Source organism: Zonotrichia leucophrys, chromosome 1A (genome assembly GCF_028769735.1).
Source record: "Zonotrichia leucophrys gambelii isolate GWCS_2022_RI chromosome 1A, RI_Zleu_2.0, whole genome shotgun sequence".
NCBI lineage: Eukaryota > Metazoa > Chordata > Aves > Passeriformes > Passerellidae > Zonotrichia > Zonotrichia leucophrys.
In genome coordinates, this window is record NC_088170.1 from 65,498,419 (window position 1) to 65,514,397 (window position 15,979).

Below are 15,979 nucleotides of genomic sequence, written 5' to 3' on the forward strand. Positions count from 1 at the left end.
TTGTGTAACCCCAGTTCATTCTTTTCTCCTCTCCAGGGCATCTGTGACCAGGAGGACTTTTGGGCATAGTGGCATTGCTGTGCACACGTGGTACGCCTGTCCAGCATTAATAAAGTCCATCTGGGCTATGGCCATTAGTCAACATCAGTTCTACCTGGACAGGAAGCAAAGCAAGGTAAGCATGAGAAGTGCCAGTTGTGGTGGGTGAGTCCTTCTCACTCCCCATGGTCCCAGCCACATCAGGTCCAGATGGTGGCTCTTCTTCCCTGCCCTCCCTTTCTGCTCAAGATCCCAAAAAAAAGCAAATTGACTGAAGACATTTTCTAGTCCTGGCCACATTGAGAAAATTTGTATTCAAATTCATGCCTATGGGAGTAAGGATTGAGGAAAAGGTTGTATTGAACTGTGGCCAAATTGAAGGAGCCAAAGTTAGCAAGCAGATGGGGGTCAACATCCCTGTCTGGATGGTTTCCATGTCTGTCATAAAGTTAGGGCAGCTTCCAATAACTGAGTTCAAAGTAGCTTCACAACCTACAACTGTCTCTGGATTCTTCTTGCTGTGCCTTGATTTTTGCTATTGTATTTTCCTAGAAAGGAGGGGTAGGGATATTATTTTAGCAGGGGGGCCAGGAGGCTCAACAGCCTCGCTGTACAAGGAGCTATTGCAAACTGGTGTTGCACAAAGGGCCAGGCAACACACAAAAGAAACCACCTTGAAACCAGAGGAGTATGTGTTCTTCCTCTTAATTCTTTTCATCAGTAATTTTAGGCATACGCAGAGCAGCAGGAGATTGCTTTGATCACTTTGAGATTACTTTGATACAGAGAAAAGACTTCTCAGGCAGACTTCCCTCTCCACGTGATCATGCTGGTTTAAAGCTTCACAGAGAAGACAGAGCCTGTCCTGAGTGGGTACCTGCATTGGTCCTCATCTCTGGTGAAATGGCAGAATGTGCAGGTGATGATCCTCCAAATGCCTGAAACAATCTTAACATCTTGCTGTTGTTGAAATCTCTGTGTGCATTTTCAGGCTGGGGGTGTGTCCTTCCTTGCTCTGGCCCTAGCCCTTTATGAGCCAGTTCAGCCCACTAAACTGGCAGAAGAATAATTCTTTTTCCTGTTTTTCTTTAGTGCATTATTTTTTCTGCCAGTTAAATGAATCGAGTTGGCTTTCTGGAGTTATGTGGAGGGCCATGAGTGTGCTGTTAGTCCCACTTGTTCTAAGCCCTTCTGACATTGCTTTCCCCATCATAAGCTCTGTGACTTTATTTTAGAGGGCTTTTGGATGCCTTGGGCATGGTTGCACTCACTTTGGCCATGTCTCATCTAATGCAAAAATCCAGGTTTCACCATAGTTGTTGTAAGCTGTATTGAATTTAGGGAGGTAGCCCTGCCTAAGTGCCAGCTGTAATATGGACAAAATTAAACTCACTGATACCAAGGGAAGCTTTCCTGTCCCCCTTCTCTGCTCAGGACCATCAGGGCAGTGCATAGTCCTCTCGGTCAACTCAGGGATAAATTTCAAGCAAATAGAAATTTACTTTTCTTTACTTTTAGCCAGATGGATTTGCTGATCTAGCTGCAAGATATTTAGGTCACAAGCAACCAATAAACAAAAGGAGATTCCCTCCTCCTCTCATTTCTTTGGTAAGAAACTGGGTCTCTGAAACACCCAGGACTTCCCTTCAGTGACTCCTTTTGTTGTTGGCAGATTGTGTTTCAGTTTTATCTCCCCTCTCTCACACTCCCACAGGCAGCACCACCCACCAGCCCTCGTTTGTCAACCTGTCACGTCTGTGACCATGTCAGCATGCTTTGTCACAATAATCCCAGTGGTCATGCTGAGGCTTTGAAGTTAAGGCATACAAACATTTTTGTCCATTTCTCTTAAGGGAACTGATATTTTCATCTGCTGTCCTCATCTTTGACATGACACTGTCAATATTGATAGATCCATCAATTTTAATTGATCTGTTCAGTTCATCCTGCTGGTCCCTTCAAGGACACAGTGCTCATGTGAGCTTCACTTTGGGAAAATAGTAAATCATACCCTAGAGTGGGGTGATGTGAAAATGTGAAACGTCTTTGGTTCAGCTCTCAGGGGCCTAGACAAACATTTATTGAGTTTCAGGTCGCATGGGTTTGCAGCCCCTTAAATCTCAGGCCCCACTTCAATTGAATCCTCAACTTCAAAGCAAAACTTAGATATTCCTTCCTTTCATGTCCAAACTTGGCATTTCATATCATTTTGACAAAAGAAAGAAAAACAAAAACAAACTTAGAGGAAAAAGCCTGCTGGAGCTCACTGTACAGCTGAGCCTTGCTCCAGTGATGTAGATTAGATGCTGGGAGATGTGACATAGTGATAAAGAAAGCTTGAACTCTGCTCTTCACATAACTGGGCACCAGTTGGATCTGGACCAACAGCTCCACTAGAAAGAAAACCCTTCACTTGATTTTAAAAGGAAATAAAATCCTCTTTTCCTGCATTGTGACCCTTTTGCAAATGAGGTCCCAGCCTCACTCCATGCTGAACTCCTGCCAGCTCCCTGGGAACCCAGCGTCTGCTCCCTGCTGATCTGTCTCTCTCTCCCTGCAATCCAAGCATAGCATGGAGACTGAAAAGATCCCCAGCTTCCCAAGTGAGCTTGTCAGCATGCAGAACTCCTGTCAGCTTCCCTTTTTTTCAGGAGACAGATGCAGCAGGACTTGAAGGCATGTCTTTGCTCTGTTGACTGCACTGAGTCAATCAAACACTTGGCCTAGAAACCTTGACAAGTCCCATTTTGTGGGAATTTTCAACACCACATTCCTCCAATGCAAGGCTTTTTGGCTGAATGAACTGGTAGAAAATAGGCCAAGGGTTTCAAAAAATCACCTCCAGCAAAGCCCCATCACTGCAGCAAGAGGGATAAATTCATCCCTAGTGTCCATCTTCTTCCTCGTTTCACTTAAGGATTTTCCTTCACCCTCTGACCCTGTCAGAACAGCACTGGGGATCAGTTTGGCCCCATGCTTTGAAATGACTCATGAACGAGCCAGTCTTCCTCCATGTAAATGAGACTTGGCAGGTCTGTGCTAAGTGCTTTCAAATTTGTGAGCCTGGAGGGGCTGTGGGGCTGGGGGGAGCACTAATGGGGTGTAACCCAGCTCTGCAGTGCTGTGCTGCAGCACACAGCCTGCACGGGCCAGAGCTGGCTGCTGTTCAGTGGCCTGTGTGAAATGAGCTGTTGCTCTGATTCCTGCTGCTGCTGCTGAGAGCCTGTCCAAGGCACAGACCACCCAATGCTGGCTGGCATTGCTGGAGGCAGCAGGGACTGAGCAGCAAGGAAAGTTAACCCCATTCCTTTCAGGAGATGTTTCATCTGCAGTGTTCAGTGCAGGGCACCGTTAGCACAAATGCAATTGGATCTAAAACCTTCTCCTGTGGTTTCAGCAGGTTTGAATTGAACCCTGTGCAGAGGAAGCTCTCTCTGCCCTGCTGATCCTGTCTGCTGGTTTGTTTTTCCTCTCTCCTGGCTCTAGTCTTATATCACTTCTTCGTTTGCCCTGTATAGGGTACACTTCCAGCCACTGCTCCTTGGCCAGGACCACAGCAGCACCCAGCCCCACATTGCCCTCACTCAGCACTTTGGCTGGTGCCCAGTCAGACAGGCAGGGCCAGAGTGTGCCCTGATTTGCATTCTGAAAATGAGTGGAAATAAACTACAGGGATGCTTGCTGTAACTGTCCAAATAAAACAGGAAAACTGCTGCTTCATGGAGCAGGAGAGATGGATCTGTCCATGCAGACCTGGGGTTTGTGCCTTTCTGAGGCATCCACTGCCAGGACTCAGTATGCTGGGTCAGGCAGACACTAGGTTTGATCATAGCTGTTTCCTGGGGTTATACAAAGTACACATAACCCTACAGATACATAGGGTTATACAGCATATACACACCTGCAGGGGATTTATCAGCAGGATAAGTCAGTTGGAAGGCTTGTTACCTCCAAAGGTCTGGCATTGCAGCAAGACAGCAGTTCATGTTTATGCTCCTTATCAAGACTTCAGGAGAAGGAAATCTCATTAGATAAAAGCAGTGATTTTCTTCTTCACCTGGAACTAACCTTCCATAACTATTTGAAGAAGATGTTTCACAGGCCTTCTTTCTGACCATTAGAAACATCTAATCCAAGAAGCTAAAGAGTGCTGTCCTTCTCCTGGGGCTGATTTTAGGGAGGAACTGCTGGAAATGAGAAGTTTCTAACTGGTTACAGCATCAGTTGAAGAGGGCCAGTACTGGTTGACTGCTCTGCTCTGATATCTTGTCAGGTAGTTCAGCCTCTGCACTCACAAGGACTGCACTGTTCACTCTTGCAAGCAAGTGATAACATGTGCCCTTTTATTGGGGTTATTGAGGAAATAAGCTTGTGAGGCATTTGGGTTCCTCAGAATGGCAGTGATGGAGCCTATAAATACCCAAGAATATTAAATTATGATAATACTTCTGAGGGTGTTTTCAGTGTAAGGCTTTCCCAGTGCTGTCTTCATTTGCAGTCTTAAATTAATCTTAAAAATACAGTGTGCTACAGAGAGACATTTTCCTTCCCTTATTATTTCACTGATATGCAAACCGAGGTGGGATCACTAAGAACTTAACCTTAACTGTCTTACCCAAAGTACCACAGCACATCAGTAACAGAACTAAGAAGCTCCGTGGTGAGCACTCAGCCATCAGTTCAGGTTGGAATGGTTTCTTGTTCCTGAGGATGTGAAGTAACACTGAAGATTCCAACATAACAAGCATTCCTTGTTGTCCTGTTTCATGTTACTTCCAGTGGGAGCAGATCACACCCTGCTGTGTGGACGTCAATCAGCTTTGATTTGTTAGCAGAGTCATGATGTGCCCATCTCCTGAGCTGTATGGCCAGGGCTGAGTCTCTTCTGGCCTTGAGAATGTGCAAAGGTGAATGCTCAAGTGATCTTGAACTGGTCTTCACCTCCTTTTGGATAAAACTCTGCTTGCAGTTGGAGAGTCTTGGCAAAATGTGGCAACAGCTTTCTGTGTTCTGGGAAGTTAAAATTGCAGATCAGTGGCCCTGCAAGGACAGATTAATTGAAGCTCAGAAGCACAGGGCTTGTAAGATTTGAGCAGTGGGCTGAGATGACTGTTGGAGGTCCATTCCAGCTGAAATATTCTATTCTATTCTGTTCTCTAGGTTTATGTACTGTGCATTATTTACTTTCTTGTAATTACAAATTTCAGCAACCTTGGTGACATTTGGTGGGTAACAATGGCCATGCCCTAATGTGGCCAGTTACAGAGCTGGGCTGGCTGTTGTTTCCTCTAGGGTAATGTTAATGCTTTGAAGAGGTCCCTCACAGTAGGGGCATTGCATGCAGTTTGTTAGCCTGGACAATAACCTAAATGTGTTTTCTTGTCAGTATTTTCTTCCAGCTTCTCATGACAGCCCATTTAAGGCATGTCCTCACTGTGTCTTCTTCCAAAACTTATTGATGATTTGTGAAGGCCCCTTCTGGCTTCCTTTAGATGCTAGAGATGGTCTTTAGCCTTTGAGCTTTTCAGCAGGTTATTATGATGGCATTTCAGAAGGTTTCTTATTGTATGTGGTAAAACAGTGACTCCATACATCCTTTGTTTAAGAGAGAAAAAATGTGCATGGCAAAGCAGAGAAAAACCCAAACAGGAAGCAATGCCAGAATTGTATCCACTTAAGAATGTAAAAAGTACAGCAGTGAACGCTGTGCCAGATTGCTTCTATTCTTGTAAAATAATCCAAGTTTGCTGTGGAGGCCTGTTTCCTGCCACAGCAAAAGGTTTTTATCTTTCTGTGAGCTTTAAAAAGGCGTTAAATCATTACTGACTCCTGTGTCCACCTCCAGTCCAAGATTCATGCTGCAAGAAGCCTGAGTGAGATTGCAATTGACCTGACTGAAACTGGAACCCTCAAGACCTCAAAGCTGGCCAACATGGGGAGTAAAGGCAAAATTATCAGTGGAAGCAGCGGGAGTCTCCTGTCATCAGGTAGGTGCTTTGTCCTGTAACTGGAGGGAGTGTGGTGGGGAGAGCCATGGTAAATGGGGAGCAGCCAGAAGCTGCACTGCAGAATTGAAAGTCACTTCCCTTTAGCCTTTCTGTCTGTCCAGGTGACAGTGCATCTCTCAGCACACTGCTCCACAAACAGCACAGGCAGCAGCCTCCCCCTCTCTCTTCACCACCACTCGTTTCCTCCTGACTCCAGGATGTCATCTCCAGCCTCTCAATTTCCAGCTGAAACTTTCACAATTTCTACCCTAACCATCCCTTGGTATTGAGCTTATCTGAAGCAGATGGGTTTGTGAAGCAGTGCCCAGCCAGCAGTGGGGAAGCAATCACCCAGTGCAGCTCACAAGGGAAACTGAGGCTGGGAAATAGTGATGTTCCTCAGCATTGTTGAAACAGGGTGTCTTTTTCAAAGAGTGCACATCTGCCTCTCTGTTGCTGGGCTTTGGCTGGCGTCCCAGGCTCCACAGAACTGTTCCCTAGCACTCTGCCAAACTAGTGCCAAGGTCCTGCAGGTTTCTTGTTGTGGCTTAGAGCATTTTGCTGTGTGAGGAAGATGTCATGTGTGAGAGAAACCCAAGGGAAGGTGATGCAGAGGAGAGCTAGAGCAGGAGGAGAGAGGTACTGGAGAAGGCAGGTGAAGAGGTTGTGACTCTGATACTTTTCTGTCAGTCAGAACCAGACAAGCTGTGCGTAAAACAGTGAGAAATGTCACTGCAGGCTTAAAGCAGCAGGTGATATTTAGCAAAGTGCTTAAAGCTGCTTAGGTGATCTCTTCAGGAGGGCAAGGCTTCTGGTATCACCACAATTAACAGTTTCAGATAATTAAATACCTTCTGTTAAGCATCACACCAATTTATCAAAACCAAATGTGTTGAGATGTGTAACAGCAGAAAATAACCTTCTCAGGCTTGGACAAAGGAAGAACCTATCTAAGAATGCAAATGCTTTAAAACTGAGCCCACACTGATGTAGTAATTTAGCTTTGCATCACTATATCCCTCATGTCTCTTAAACCCTGCTTGGAAAATGCTCAGCAAGGGGTTAAAATGTGCAGTGCTTCCAGAGCTGCTTGCTGTGCAATTCCTTGCCTTGCTTGCAAACAGAGTTGCCTTTCTGCTCCTGAGCTCTTCCTGACAAAGTGTACAATCCTCTGTCTGTGCCTCCCATCGCTTGGGGAGTTGCAGTAGCTCAGCAGCTCCCAGACTGGTGTCAGGTTGTTGGAAGTCTTTGTTTATTTGGCATTTTTTCCAGCTCTCCTGCTGGAAAGTAAATAGCATTAAGTACCCCAAGAAAGCTCTTAAGGTCTTTCCAAGATCTCAGCCTCCTGGGCAGCATTTCTAAGTTTGTGAGAGCTGCTTGGTAGTAATCCTGTTTCCATGTTAATACTTGGACTTTTTGTGTTCCTGGAAAAAAAAAAAAAAAAACCACTGGGATCTGCTTTTGCTCTTACACCTGGAGAGAGCAGTAGCCATGTGAAAGCCAGCAAAAAATCAGGCTCAGAAAAGCTGGTGTAGGCCAGCATCTCTCAGGGTTACGTGTATGGAAATTCCAAATTGGAGCTCATGCTTTTATTTCTGAACTTTCTGTGCTCCCTGCACCTTTCTGGCTGAGCACAGGGTTTGTAGACTCACCAGAATTGCACCAGTGACTAGACCCACCCAGAGTTCAGTGACCAGGTGAGTCATTTCTTCAGTCCTGGGGAGGTGGATCTGCCTGCCTGGGTGCCTTCACAGGACTGTGTGAACCTCTGTCTCTGTCAGGGTGCTGCTGGTGGGCCAGTGAGCACAGCTGCCTCTGTGTGCCTTCCTTAAGAGCAGCCAGCTCTGAGGACAGGGCTCTCCCCAGAATGTTGAGGAGAGCTACAGAGTTTGCTGCTACAAGCAGCTACAAGAAGGTATTTAGAGAAAATGTCTGGCACAGGTCAGGTATCAGGGAATTGGAAACCCTGGATTGCTTCCACACTCTTTGCTCCAAGATCCCCCTCCCTCCAGCCTGGCTGGTGGAGGTGGCCCATCCCTGTCCCACTGGATGGGAGGGGGCATTCAGTGTCTGTCCCACTGGGCACAGTCACTGGCTCTGTCCCAGGCTTTGTGTTTCCTCCCATTGTGCCAAAGATTATCGGCACACAACCACAACAATGATGGGTTATCTCAGTACAGCCTGCATGCTGGAGAGAATAAGTGCAAATGATTAAGTGGCCACAGCAGACTTCCAGGCTATAAATACCTCAAGTGACTCGAAATCACAAGGTCAGGAATGAATCTCTGTTTGCCCCCACTTCCCTACTATTCTCAGTCCTTTTTTTTTCCCTGAAAATTATTGTAGTCATTTCCTCCCTCCATCTCACTCCTCCTCACTGGGGGGGCTGTCAGAGCCATGAGGAGCATGCCAAAACTGGCATGTCTCCCCTGGGCTTGCAGCAAGTCTGCAAGGAAAAGTTTGTTGTTGCTTCCAGCTGTCACACTGTCTGGAGAAGATCCTGCTGTGCAGTACAAGGCAGTCACTGCTCCACATCACTTACAGTCTCAAGAGACAGCAGAGGGGAGATGGAATCTTACACACTGGGAAGTGGCTTCCTCTTGATCACAGCACTTCAAGACCAAAGCCTCAGCTCCTTCATTTTTCCCACACCCTTGATCTCAGGCTCTCCAGTGCAGATTTGTAATTTTGATGCCCAAATCTATTTCTGATAAACTGACTCTAACTTCTGTCCTCATTTTGAATCTGAAGGGTTCTCCCTAGGACATTGGGCTGCTGTGATTTAGCTCAGGGATCTTCTGCTCAGGGTCTGTGGGCCATCCTTGGGGAGAGATTTGCCTGTGAGTGAAATCTCTGCTTTTGCACAGGCAGGAACCAAATCAAAGCCAGCAGAACAAAACCAGGTTGGTTCTATGATGAATTTTTCCTTCGGAGTCTGTGCTGTAAGTGCTCTGCAGATCTCCAAGCTAGTGAGGAGCCCTGTATTCTCTGGGTTATTGTTGTGTGAGAGACAACTGCTCACCTGAAAATTTAAAAAGGTTTATTAAACCTTAACAAAAATACAACAAAGGGCTACATAAGGAAAAAGCTGCAGCGCTGGGAACTGCCCCTCATGCATACCACATAGCCAGTTCATCTTCAAGATGGATGCTCAGTCTTTTATATCCCTGGGGGCTTGCCTCAGCCAGCCCTGGCCCCTCCCAAAGTCTGTCAGTCAGCTCTCTGCCATTTATCACTGGAGGCTGCTTTCTTGTAACTGGATTGGAGGTCAGGTGTTGCCATGCCCCACCCCCTAAGCACCAAGCTTTTCCATTCCCACCTGCCCCAAGTAAGGGACACATGTGCAGCCTTCTTTGTACCTGTCCCAGGCAGCCCAGGCTGTCTGATGGCAACAATACAGGGGGAAAAGGGAGCCATGGGGAGAGCAGAGGACATCTAAACTACAATAACATAACTATACATCACTAAAGCTTTTATTAATATTCACACAACAGTTGTCTTTTAATTGCAAGAGCAAATCATCTCATTATCCATCTACAACAGTTGGACTGAACTCCACACTACCTTCCATCTCTGTGGGCAGAGGAGACACCCCAGAGGAGCATCTCTGCTTTAGCTCCACAGGCACATTCAAGGAGCCTCCAACCCCTGAGCCCCATTCCTTTAGCAGCAGTGGGGATTTCTGTGCAGGGGCTGTTTATGTTTGCAAACACCACAGCAGAGTCCAGGCAGGCAGTTCCCAGCGCTGCCGCATCCGGCGGGGCTGTGTCCCAGCTGGAGTGAATCCAGCAGATACACAGCACCCACCAGGAGTGAGGGAGTGAGTGAGTGCCGGGCTGGTGAAGGAGAGAGCCCACAGGAGATCTGAGCTCATCCTCTGTGGAGCAGCTCCAGCTGACCTCCCGTGGTGTCACCACATTTCTCTTCACAGAGAAAAGCAAGGCACAGTTTTTCCCAGGAATATTTCTGGGTTTCACATTCTCTGAACGTCAGAGAAAGAAAAACAATTCTTATCATTTGCTGTGCCTGTGTTTGTGCCAAAGTAGAATGCAATATGGAGGTTGTTTACCCAGAGTGATGGTGTTTTGTTTCCTTGGCCTATCAGGGCCAAATGTGTGTGTGTGTGTGTCTGTGTGTCAGTACTGTCTGCTGACAGGCATGAGAGGAGTGCAGTGGAGTGGCAGATTCAGTTTAGATGTAATATAGTATAGAATAATACAGCATAATAAAGTAATTAATTAGCCTTCTGATAAGTTGGAGTCCTCCTCATAATTTCTCCCTGCCACAGGGGTCATCCTGTTTCAATACCACGCCGCAGAGGAAATCCATGTGTTGGGCAGAGAGCAGAGATAGGGGCTGTCTGGGGCTGCTGCTGGCTGTGCACTGACACCCTGGGGCAGTGAGTCAGCCCAGGCTCTGGCACAGAGTGAGCATGGGGGAAACTTCCCTCCCTGCTCAGGGGACCTTCCACAGGGACCTGAGCCAAATGCCAGCAAGCTGGAGCCAGCAGCCGGATGTAGTGTGAGGGTTTGCCATATTTAGATGTGTTTTTCCTGGAGCAGGAGACTTGGAGAATGAGACAGAGAAGAGATGCCTGGGTGTTTTTGCCTTGCTGCTGCTGCTCAGCCGCCTTGTTGCATCTCCTCTCCTCTCCCCTCAGCGTTGGTGTCACCAAGACTTGGCTCCCTCTGCTCTTCAGCATCCCATCTGTCCTCTCTACTTGTTTTCATCCTTCTCATTCATCCCTTTTCCAAGCTGACTTCACTCTGCTACAATATATGGAGGAAATACAACCAATGAGTCACTGGTAGGATTCTTCTCTCCGAAGTGGTGTCTGCTCTCACCCCTTTGGCAGGCTTTAAAGCAAAGCTTGTCTTGGACCCCAGCAGACCTGTACCTGAATAACAATTCACCAGATCCTTCAGGGGTGTAACCCATGTGCTGCATGTCCCCTTCAACATCCCCAAGACTGTCCTGACCTCACCAGTATGGAAGTGAGCAGAACCCAGCCTGTTAGCATTGGTGAAATTCAGCCATGAATTCTGCTGGAGGAGTTGGACAGGGAGGACCATGTTCTCCCTGCATTTCTCAGCTCATGTTCTCGTGAATGTCAGTGGATGAAGAAACCACTCAGAGGGGCCATGTGGTTATCTGAAGATGAGTGCTGCTTCCACAAATTAGTAGGGCATTAAGTGGACATTTAGGTTAGGTCACCAAGGCCTGTGTCCCATCCTGTATGCTGAGAAAGAAAGGGCACATATCCCCCTACATCACATAAAACCAGCCCCCAGTTCAGCAGCTCCCTGCTGGCCATCAGGCCCTGTGCCTGCTGCCTGGTGTATTTTCAAAACCCTTTTTGTTTTAGGGACATCAGATGGTTCTGCAGAAGTGTGTGTGCTGTTTGGTAAATCCTTGCACTGCAAATGGGAAGGAGGCTGAAAAATAATTTTCACAAAAAGGCACAAATGCCCTATAGGAAAATCATATGTTTCAGCAACATTTCTCCCATTTACTTAGGAATTAACCCTAATTGTGGGAGATAAAACACCTGAGAAAGCCTCCCAGTCAACCATTTCTGTTGTAGTAGGAGCCTCTTAGGCTGATCTCTCAGGACTGATTTTTCTCTGTTGCTGATCCCCTTTGGAAGGCGCTGGGCAGCCATGACTCAGTGACCATATCTAACAAGGCTGATTTAAGGTAGTAGCTGCTTGATTGGTTTGATTTGTGCTGGTCTTTGTTTATTTCTTGGTTGTTTTTACGGTATTTTGATTTGTCATGACATTTTTGGGTCAATTGCCACTGGGTTTAGAAGTGGATCTCTGATCACAGCCTTATTCAAGGTAGGATTGATACATATTTATAAATAAAATGCCTCTAATGGAAGCCATAGGCACCCAGTAATACAAAGCATTGTTCTCTGCTCATTTACAGTCATCTCATGCAGTGGTGGTTCTCTTGACTGATCAAGTTACCAGTGCCTTTTTACCCATGAGAACAAGCAGAGAATCCAGCCAATAAAAATCTAATAATACACTGCAAAATAATTCAGCTTTTAAATAAAAATTCAAAACCAACATTAGTGCCAGTGAGTGAAAGACTTTGGTTTCAGCAGTAATCCTGTTGCTTCACTCAGAATGTGACTGTGTGCTTCCAGGTCCCCTCCAGTTCCTTTGTTTTGTGGGAGCAGTGAAAAAGATGGCAAAATGGGCACTCAGTGGAGAAGATGTGCACCAATTGTGTCAGGGTTGGGACCAGCATGGTTCTCACATGGAAAACACAGCTGGAGCAGATGCTGTGAACTGTCTGGGCTTGATTTGGGTCCCTACCAGCTCAGCCAGAAGCCTTTTGTTTCCTTCTTGTGGGCATACCCCAAATCAGCACAGGGGGCTGGCCAGATGCTTGTAAATGTTTCTGTGTAGCTGCTGTGGCAACCCACACAGCAAAAAGGAATAGCTTTTAAAAATAAATCTGAGCCTGCTGTGGAGGTATGGAGCAGACAGAGGAAGGAAAGGGGAAGAGCAGTTGAAAGGAAAACATAGGTCATTCAAGTTGTCAGAAAAGAAAAAAAGAAAAAGGTTCAAAACATCTGCTGGAATCGTAAGCAGCTTTTTACCAGGACTCTGCAGTTTGTTGACAAGTCCATGAAGAAATTCAGCAGCTCACTTTTGCTAGTAACTGCTCACCAGGGTTACTATTAAGAATTACTGAGTGCTGGAGAGGAGTTTCCCTGCCAGTGCAAACACAGGGCTCCTCTAGAAGGTCCCATCAAGTTCTTCCAGCACAGAGGTGTCTGCAGAGTTGAGTTTTTGTTGCTTTATGAGGGCAAACACAAATAAAACAGTGATGACTACAGTAATTACACAGATATCTTACTGTGAGGTTCTCCTCATTTGTCTGATGATGCTCAGTCTCTACCACCACCCCCACTTCAGGGTAGCCCAGTAAAAGGTGTAAGTAGGGTGTTTCATTGAGTAAATGCCACTATCTTCCTTCATGAAAACTGCAGAAAATAGTGGTGGAAAAGATCTGTGAGATTCCCTGCTCCCCCTGAGCCAATGCAGAAATGTTTTGTGGCAATTTTTGCCTCAATCCCCTTTGAATTTAGCTTTAATGGTCTGCTGGAATAGTAGCAATGAAAGATGAAGCTGCAAGCACAAATTTCACTGTTTTGCTGCCAAAATAAAGAATTGTTCCCAGATTCCTTCCAAAGCTCTGTGAAATAACAGCTTTTTCAACCTCCTTGGGCTGAGTGTTTTCACTGAGTGCTTGGAGGCCCCTCTAACCCTCATCTGATGACAGGTGCACAGAAAATTTAATGTAGCATCCTGTTGTATCTGACTGCTGCAGATAATAAAGGTCTGCTTGCTCTGTGCCATTGCTCAGGAGGGGCAGGGAAAAGGTCACTGCTGGAAAAAAAATCTTTCTGTTGATACACCAGCAGCAAAAGGAGGAATAAGGAGAATATCCATCCTGTATTGTGTGAGGGGGAAACATAGGGACAAAGGATGAGGTTGCTTCATCAAGAAGTTCCCCTGAAGAGCTGAAATTACAAATGTTGTCATGACATCTGAGCAACAGAGTCTGACTTAATGCCCAGACCTACTTCAGTGGGAGTTGCTGGTAATTGCCACTTGAAAAGCCAAGCCATTTGGACATGCAGTTAAGTATCTCGACCTGCATCTTCACAAGAAACAGCTACTACCCCAGAAGGAGCTATGGTTGGGGTTTTTTGGTGTGTTTTACAGGAATCTTCCTAGGTAATTTTGTTCCATTACAGTTTTTCATAGAACAGGCCTTGTAAGTGGATTGAATTACATGTTTGCTACTGGGATAATTGCAGTTCTTAAGAAGTAAGCTGTATTGTCAAATGGTTTCTCCTAGATTTAATTTCCAAAAAATGCATCTCCAGGGTTTTGTAAACTGTACTTTGCCACTGGGAGCTTTCATGGGAATTGTATGTGGGTTTCCTCTAAGATCTTAAGATGAATCATTTTACTGCTTTTATTTTTCCAGATAATGGTTACAAATGTCTTTATGTGCTCCACTGTTGAATCTCTGACTGTTAGCTTAAACATTAAGGATTTGCTGTAAACAGAAGTGCCTGGGTAACACCTGCTTCATGTCACAGTCCCATTTCTTGTTGGAAGGGCTGTGTCCAGGCTGTGGCAAAATTACAGGCGCTCCAGATTTGTGTTCTGCTGTCAGCTGGCTTAGTGAAATCATTGTTTATTGACAGGTTCCCAAGAGTCAGACAGCTCTCAGTCTGCCAAGAAAGACATGCTGGCTGCACTGAAGTCCAGGCAAGAGGCTTTGGAGGAGACGCTGCGCCAGCGCTTGGAGGAGCTGAAGAAACTCTGCCTGCGGGAAGCGGTGGGTGCTGGACACTTTAAAACCTGGAACACTTCTGTCTTGCTCTGTTACAGCTCCTTGTTTGGAGCTGGGGTGGGGCCAGGAGATGAGATTCCTTCCGCAGTCACCTCTTACAAAATCCCTTGTACAATGGCCTCAGGGAGATCCAGCTGTTTCAACCCCAGCTTGGAAAGTCCAGGGCTTTTTTCCCCACGTCAGCTGGGTGTCACAGACAGCTTTTATGGAAAATCCTTTCCTTAGGATTTTTCCTCCTGAGAAGCTGAGAGGCCTCAGGAACAAAATGTAAACAATGATTATCTGCTGCTGTGGAATGCAGCAGGTGGATCTGTGATTAGTCTTATAGAGTTGTTTCTAATTAATGGCCAATCACAGTCAGCTGGCTCGAACTCTCTGTCCAAGACAGAAGCTTTTGTTATCATTCTTTGCCTCGCTATTCTTAGCTAGCCTTCTGATGAAACCTTTTCTTCTATTCTTTTAGTATAGATTTAATGTAATATATATCATAAAATAATAAATCAAACCTTCTGAAACATGGAGTCAGATCCTCATCTCTTCCTCATCCTGAGACCCCTGTGAACATGGTCACAGCTGGGTACCCTGTTGGCTTGGGGCAAGGAGGGTGCTCAGCATCCGTGTCTTCTCTTTGAAATTGTGAATAAATTGCATTCAGCCAGGCTTCTTATTAACTTTGGTAAGAATATCCTGCTATTTAAATGCCATAGGAAGGCTGTTCTATGTGCTGGTCATCACATCTCAGAGACTTTTTACTCCATTTGCAAAAATAGCCCCGAGGCTGGCACACTTTCTTCTTGGAGCAGGCCCAACTTTACATACTTTTCTTCTCCAAGCATGCTGTGCCATACAGCACACAAGGTCTTATCTGCTCCCTGTAGATTGCCTTCATCCAGTCAGCTCTGGAACTCCTGGAAAGGAATGCCAGTGTGGAGGCAGACCTTGCAAAGAGGAAACACTGTGGTCATCCCAGGTCATGGAGGACAGCTCAGGAACTCATAACCTCCCCACTCCCTTGCCAGCTCATTTTGGGGTGCATAGGAGGCCATTTAGTGATCAGTTTAATGTTTGGGGAAATCACAGCTCTGCTGCAGCTGTGTGTGGAGATTTAGCAATGTATTCAGGTCATTCAGCAATCCTCCCTTGTTTACCAGGCCTGTGTATCTGATTTTAATAACAAATTGTGACATGTAACACAACAGGAAGCTGGCTGCAGACAGTGGCACAGAGATCTTCCAGTTCTTGCTTAATATTTGATGTGTATCTGCCTTTTGACAAAAATGGGAGAAATGGGTCACTGATTCAGGTCTCATTGCACTTTGTTTCAATTAATGCATAGTTTTAATGCCAAAAAGAACAAGTTGGGGAAAATACCTCTCAACAAAGAAGATCAGCAGAAATCTCTGCTGCCCCTGTTCCCATTCTTTACTCCATGGGAGCAATCCTTTCCCACCTGAGAAGTCCTGGTTGATTTCAGCAAACAACTTGTGCTGTGAGAAAGGTCACGGGATCAGATCCAATCTCTAAGTCCATTGAGCTGAGATCATCCACAGGAAAAAAATCACAGCTCT

General features: G+C 46.0%; 1 protein-coding gene across 7 annotated transcripts in view; it reads left to right on the forward strand.

Moving 5' to 3' along the window:
- The window catches only part of FRMD4A (FERM domain containing 4A), a 370,654-nt gene that overhangs the window by 333,366 nt on the left and 21,309 nt on the right, over positions 1–15,979 (forward strand). For all 7 annotated transcript variants that reach the window (XM_064703006.1, XM_064703005.1, XM_064703007.1 and 4 more), the window contains 3 exons: positions 37–175; positions 5,885–6,026; positions 14,263–14,396. In XM_064703006.1, coding sequence (XP_064559076.1) covers positions 37–175; positions 5,885–6,026; positions 14,263–14,396 — 415 coding nt within the window. The remainder of the gene's footprint in view (positions 1–36; positions 176–5,884; positions 6,027–14,262; positions 14,397–15,979) is intronic.